The sequence below is a fragment of the Temnothorax curvispinosus genome, unplaced genomic scaffold (genome assembly GCF_003070985.1).
Source record: "Temnothorax curvispinosus isolate PA1 unplaced genomic scaffold, ASM307098v1 QBEX01001498.1, whole genome shotgun sequence".
Classification (NCBI taxonomy): Eukaryota; Metazoa; Arthropoda; class Insecta; order Hymenoptera; family Formicidae; genus Temnothorax; species Temnothorax curvispinosus.
In genome coordinates, this window is record NW_020211278.1 from 1,579,190 (window position 1) to 1,586,610 (window position 7,421).

Below are 7,421 nucleotides of genomic sequence, written 5' to 3' on the forward strand. Positions count from 1 at the left end.
GGTACCTGAGAGAGTTCTGGCGACGGTCTTTAATAGATCAACCGTGATTTAATTAAACGACGCATTGCTCGGCGGCTGCTAATTAACTCGCCCGTATGCGATTTCCCGGGTGATCGTTAATCCACCGTTTCTCTCCGTTTGAACTTCGACAAAGCCAGCTCCGGCAGTTTGCCCCTCGGAATGCGAGAATGATGCTCCACGAAAGTCGCAAGTAGTGTGCCATTTGAAAACTGGAATTACTCCCAAAGTAAAGTCGTGACCTGAAAATTTGGTCTCGGGGTACAAAATCAAATTCACTAATGGCACAACGTGGCGTCGTAATAACGGGGATAACTACAGTCTGCGAAATCACATGCAATTACCGTGTAGATCATTTTCGTTTTTGATATGCTATGCTATCGTATGCAGTAACGTGATTATTATATTTTTCGCGATGGTGCTTTGTAAATTGTACGATGCCCAATCCGAATTGCTCGTAGAATGATGTAAATTATACAAAGCTGTTTATATTAATTACACATTGCTCGTTCGTTGCACATTAATTTACTGATAAATGCGTAAGGGAATTATTGATAGCGTAGGCTAGTATAGTATATTTGTAATATTTATTATAATTGATGCACGCAATCGCGCATTAACCATATCAAAAATCTATATATATCCTTTATATATATCGAATTCACTCTGTTAATGAGTTTCAAATTCCGACAGCTGAAATTTTATCGAATCGGAAGATAAAAATTGCTTCAAAATACCAATAGCGTTTTCTTCTTGCAACGAAAATTGCGTATTTTGTTACTTGTTAATTGCGTAGTTTGAAGCTTTTGTTCTTTGCCCAACAATAAGGTATTCTTTTGGAATATCCTATTCCTGCCCACAATTTTGGTCTTCGTTTCCTTCAGAAGCTTATCTCTTTTGCCTCGCGGATTCGACTCAGTTATCTCTCTTGCCGCTCCTTGGTTTATATTCCCACCTTAGGACGTTTTTATCTTTTTTCTTTAAAACTACTCGCAGTAAAAGATATTTCGAGAGTTAATTATAAGTCTCCTTAATTGTGGAAGTTCTTCGGTAGAACGGTAATATTTTATAAATCGATGAAACGTCAAAGAACAGGATTTGATAAAACTCGTTGAGAGTACCACTTGTTGCAACATCATCCTTTTGCATAAGTTTATGAATATTAATATGAATTTTAACTATTACGAAGTGAGGCACATGCTCCTTTCACTTTGACGATTTTCTCAATATAAGGTACTAAATTATACGGAACAAAGGGTTCGTTTCAACGAATTTATTTAATTTCCGTTGAAGACCTAAATCCATCAGATTCTTTTATCCTTCGGGATATTTCCAATTTAACCGCTTATTGATCAAGTAAATTTTTAGTAAAAAAAAAGTCTCAGTGTATATAGAGACAGATAAAATATATAAAATGATCAATATTTTATCAAAGACAGATCTTGTGTCCTTTTTACGTTTTCTTTTTTCAATAATGTTTTCTCCGTGAAATATACAAACAGCAATGTTTTGCATATCGCTTTAAGATCTCCCCTTATCGTTACAAAGTTCCTCAATTTACGAATCAGGTTTGACGCTCCCTTCATTGGAACGCTATCCTTACAATTAAGTTCGAACGAAGTTGAGTTTGGGGATTCCGGGTCGAATCCGGGTTTTTGTTTGCTGTGATTAATTTTCATTTTCGAAGACGCCGGTTACATAATGAAGCCATTATCGACTATATCAGGAACTTCGTGAGTTTCATCTAGCAACACGATTCCGCGTCCTATCGTTGATCACAGAGTGTGAATATGGATCGACCAAAAGTCGCTCTATGCCGTCTCCGCGAGATCGATCAATGCCGACAAATTTTGCAACAAAATGCGTGATTGCGCAAGCTCGTTACGAACATTGAAAGCACTGTACGATTGTTTTATCGCGATGTAAAATTTCAGTAGCGCAAATTGTAACGCGTTATCCAGACTAAATTGCGTTGTCGATACTGCGGAACGTTGCTCGCGTGTAAACTGTAACGACAGTGTTACGGATAATTACGAGAATTTTTCTCGCGACTTATTGGTACGTAATCGCGTAATCCACGTCATCCGGGATGTCTCTCGGGCACACCCGTAGAGCGTATTTAGCGAACGCTCGTATATTTTTATCGCGCGGACTCTATGCATAAAATATATACGTATACATTGATCGAATACGTGCCTGGTAGCAATGAATCAAGTATTAATTCTCGCACATCCACAAGGATACGAGAACTCCACTAAATTATGCAGGGTGCAAATCCGTTTCCTTACTGTCGCCTTGCGTTATGCGATTAAACTAACGGCGTGATCTTGTGATTTATTTCGCACTCGTGTTTAACGAACATATTTCGTAAATTAACTGCTTGCAAGCCTTAATTAACTGTTGCGGCAAGATGATGTAACTTGGACTTGATGATAAATAAGTGCTGATGATAAACAATATCCATTAATCTACGGGGGAGCAACTTTTAAAAGAGCATAATTATGTATAAAATTGCAAAGTCATCCAAGATAAAAGAATAATAATCTAAGAGTGAATCGCATGTTGTTTGTTTTATAAAGCACCCGTGTTAAAGTTAGATTACATCTCGCCGTTGCGAGTTAAAAGTTACATGACGCGCCGTCTATCGCGACACGGATAACTTTTGACGTGCACGGTCACGTACGTCCCGTTTGCCCGACTCTGTCTGCCTCGCGTAATAACATCATTCTTCCATCCCTAATTCAGAAGGTGCGTTTCATGTCGCATTTTCCTTCTCTTTCGCGCGCGCATGCCGAAAGCCCGGCGCGAAAAACCAAGAGATGCAGACAGAGCGAAGAGAAGACGCGCTACCTACCTATCCCTATTACTTTTCCGCGTAGTAAAAGGTCTGTCGACGGCTTTCAGCACGTTCCGGCTCTGAAATAAGAAAGTCACCCGAATACTTGAAGCATCGGAATGAATTGCTGTTTTAGACTTTGATGAAGCGGCCCGCTTCACGTGCCATATTATTTAGCTACTTGTACAATGTCGGGTTCCTTTGTAGCCATGTTGAAGCTATTAAGGATTAGCTGAAAGGATTAATTTACTAAATAATTTGAGGGTTAATTTGATGAGGTCAGATACGGACGCGAAATAATTCTTATAAGATATTACGAGCTCTGTTTCATTTTATAGATGTCCTGCATAACACGATGCGAGTTTATATGGAAATTTTAAATTAGATATATTGGTTTTTTCGGAAGAAAATATAGAGTCTTTGATTTTGTTCTGATATTATTTTTATCCGGAAAGAATATCGACATGTACTTATTTCTTCGTTTGTTTCATCCATCACATAATTAAATACTAGAGATTATAATATTAATACGACGGGTTAAAGATGAAATAATATCCTGCGATACAAGTATACATTTTAAGTTAATTAATTTAATTAGGAAATATAATATAATATAAATGTATGTGCCAACAACTTTGAAAGCTACTCTTATTAAAGCTCATACATCATCTAAAATTTGTGTCAGCTTTCAGGATAGAATTCTATTTATAATTTCACATGCGGTATATTTTAACGTACCTATATATATTTTAATACATATTTAATATATTATCACACGCTCGAGAATTATTCGTTATTGGATAAATAAATCACTGATCAAGACACGTTAATTCAATCTCATTTTAAACTTGAAAGCTCAAAATTTTAATATTGATTTTTTAATTCAGCTGACTCAATTCTACGCAGCTAATTGGCGCAAACGCAACAATAGGTGTATATGCTGACTTTTAAAAATATTTTTCGTATTACATGTCACATAAAATTGTGAATAGAATTTCATTCCAAATTCTGACACAAATTATAGATGAAAAGTGAGTTTAAGATCATTGGAACGTAACTTCTTTATGAGAAATTGCAGCTACGATCTTTTTTATGTATTCTGAAAAATACTAAAAAGATATTGTACACTGGGGAGCAAAAACGAGTTCCTTTTCGGTGTAAATAGGCGTAGATGAGCGCATTTCTAGGCGCGCAATTGGCTGGAAGGTAGAAATGGTGCGCTTATCTACACCGAAAAAGATACTCATTTTTGCTTTTCGGTGTACGTATAGCGATAACACGTGGCGGTTATATTATCATGAGAGGAAGGAAACTTATTTACATGTTCTCCAAGGGCATCTTTGAGGCTAATATTACTAAATCCTCTTTGCATTACGTCGTTTATTCCAGATAAAGAACGAGAATTGAGAATTTACACGATTAAACAAAATTGGTGATATCTTACAATTCTTTGTGAACTTAAAACGTAGAGGTAAATGCGCGTGATGTCACTTAACACGCAGACGATTATGCGTGCGGTCTAACGAGATTAATCAAGACATCTCACACTTTTTAATTTTGGACTCGTTTCGCAGCCGGGCTCCTAAAGAGCACGTGTGTATTTCGTAATTAGTGGAGTCATGATGTTCGGGATTTCTAATGATTATCGTTGCATCGAAGTTAAATTGGACTGTACGAGGAACTGCAGTGAAACCTCCCTAGCGAGGGGCGATATCTAACGCTTTAAAGGAGAAGTGAGATTATCTACGCCACTTCTCTTATAAGCACATTAATGCACGTAGAGCTTCAGAAGCTCTTCCGTGCGTAGAGACACGTGTTTATATGTGTATTATGAAAATGGCGAAAAATGAAAACGAACAAGAATACAATACACGTCCATCAAAATCACGAAGAATAATGAGATGCATATCACTATATGGAAACGTGTTTAATAAAACATAGCGAAAACTTAAAAAATACGCGTCGCTGATCTTTTTATTCTTCTCACGTCTTCATATCGCGTCAGAAATTCAACAAAATGCGGATCACGGCAAGCGCGTTGAATGCGACGAACGCTGGAACTACTTTGCCGTGAGATACGTTGCGGTTGGGATATTCCAAGTGAGACTTGATGTAACACTAAAATGCGGAGGGGTCGGTTATCTGAATCCCGCGAGCAGTTGCGAGTGACTCGTTCTTCCTCTCGCGTAACTGGCCGTAATCCGGAAAATGCATCGCGACGCGCAATAATTAGATAGATAGCCCCCCGTCGAAATAAAAGTGTAACGTGCTCCAGGGGGACGCGATGGCGTCGCGGACGAGAAAGCGGTGGTGCGCGAATGGTGTTTTAGTGCGATTAATGCTGATCCTGTCGGGTTTGTGCGCGGGTCATTGCGCGGATATCGGCTTGATGACGACGCCGACGAGGGCATCGACGACGACGACAACGGGGACGGGAATGACGACGGGAACGACGACGGAAACGACGGGGACGATAATGACGACGACGACGCCGGCTGGTGGCTCCAGGGAATGTATCGGCGGGGGTATGCGAATGGTGCAGTCCAGAAACGAGGTAAAGCTGGCGGTGATCGCGCCGGGCGATCCTCACCACGAGCAGAGCCTGAAGAGGGTGTTACCGGCAGTATTGCTGGCTGTGAAATACGTCAGCTCACCCAGGGGACCTCTATACGGATGGAACATCAAGGTGGACCATCGTGACTCGCACTGCTCCAGCACTTACGGGCCCTTGGCCGCATTCGAGTTTTACATCAATCAGACAGCAGGTCGCACAATACGTTTATATTCCGCATCTCCTTTCCTTTCATCCTTTTCTCTATTCCCTTTGTCTTTGCTTTTATTTTATTTTATTTTCCATCACTCCTCATCTCTCTCCGACGTAATCGAGAGACGCGGCGTTCCGACAGACTATACGAGTTTGAGATTTTATATTGAAGAAAACTCGGGAAACTCTTTTGCTGCATGTAAAGCTAGATATTCTTTCAACTGCTTTGGCAATTATTTAAAAGGTTTCATAGATGCACATGGTATTCGCATGTAATTGACCCAACACAGGGATGTATAAAAATTAATGACAATTCATGCATTGGAATATTTGAAGAGGTGAATGTTACAAATGATAGCATTTTAAACACGCTGGGATTCTCGATTACGTTCAGCAAGTACTTAATGTCAAATTTGTTAAGCTTTAAACATCGGATTTCATTAACTTTGTTTGCTACCTCTAATTAATTTAATATGGTACTAAATGCAAAATTTTGTAAATATTTGTGTAATACTTATCATTTCTTGCGTTATAATTACGCGCTTTTATTTTCACAATTCCTATTTCATTTTCACAGTAGATATTTTTAATTAATTATATTTATACATTATAAAAAGGTTAAAAAATCCAGTCCTTTTTTACATTTTCTGAAAGTTTATATGTGTTTTCCCATTACAGTGATTGTTATATTCAATATTGCAATTAGAATAGAAAATTCAGTAAATTAACAAGTACATTTTACTCACTTAATATTTTTCGATTTTCTTTTATTATCAGAAAACTTTTCAGAGCCAGTATTTGAAAAATGGCCACATGTTTAACTCCTTAAGAACTAGAATAAAAAATTTGAAGATAAATTGGAATTTAAGAATTTATGAAAAGCCTGACGGTTGGTAAAAGAAGTGTAGCGCGCTACATGTATGATAAACGCGCAAAGTCGGGAGGCCCATACATCAAGAAAAGTGATTCGTAAAGTTGTTTGTACTCTCGCCTTACGTATAGCTGGTCACGAAACATAGTAGAAACAGCTATTAAAGCCCAGATGGCTACTGTAACCCGTATACCGTAATTTTATATTATTTCTCGCAGCGTCGGACTTCCGTAATGCGAATACGTTAAGAAGTTTGTGTCGGCGTATATATCGCTAACAATTTTAATTCCCAATAAAGCCGCTTCTTCACAGTCGGATATTTGTTTCGAGTACTTTACTCGTTACGAGGTACATTCGATACTCGATTGTGGAGATAGAAAGTGCGAAAGAGACAGAGAGAAAGAGAGATGAAAATGTAGATAAAGCACCCTCGAGTGCGCAGCACGGATTAATTTTCAATGGAAATGTCGATAAATCGCTCGCCTAGACTTCCGTTTCTATTTGCGCGCTCCTCTAGGGCCACTTTTCCTCTTTCTTCGACTTCAAAAAGCGGATTAAATCGACGTGTACGGCAGTATAATTAATCTACCTGTTGGCCGCCAACGTGACGTCAAGAATATTCCTTTTACGCCAAAAGCGTTCTCGCGGATTTGTGTAACAAGCGGATTTCATCCTTATCGCGCTTAAGCCGATTTCACATTTAAACGGAAACGAATGCAGGGGGATCACGTAGGATAAACATATGTAACGTGATGTAATATGTGTACGCAAAGATGATTTCTGCATCATTTATAACGAATAATATGCATGTGAAGGAACAGTATTTTCATGCAAAGAAATGGGTTAAATTGTATCTCTTCTCAATAATCTACGGGAATCTCGATAAAATCTCTTTATGTAGCTTCAATAAAAACTTTGAAAAATTTTTTAAT

The 7,421-nt window shown here is 38.4% G+C and overlaps 1 protein-coding gene across 7 annotated transcripts in view; it reads left to right on the forward strand.

Annotated features, from left to right (window-relative positions):
* The window catches only part of LOC112464556 (atrial natriuretic peptide receptor 1-like), a 94,455-nt gene that overhangs the window by 14,221 nt on the left and 72,813 nt on the right, over positions 1 to 7,421 (forward strand). For 2 of the 7 annotated variants that reach the window (XM_025031622.1, XM_025031633.1), the window contains exon 2: positions 4,860 to 5,619. The exons of 3 other annotated variants lie outside the window; for them this stretch is intronic. In XM_025031622.1, the coding sequence (XP_024887390.1) occupies positions 5,139 to 5,619 (481 nt within the window). In that variant the 5' untranslated portion in view covers positions 4,860 to 5,138. Of the gene's footprint in view, positions 1 to 4,243; positions 5,620 to 7,421 lie in introns of all 7 variants that reach the window. 2 more of the 7 variants (XM_025031605.1, XM_025031614.1) reach the window with 2 other exon arrangements.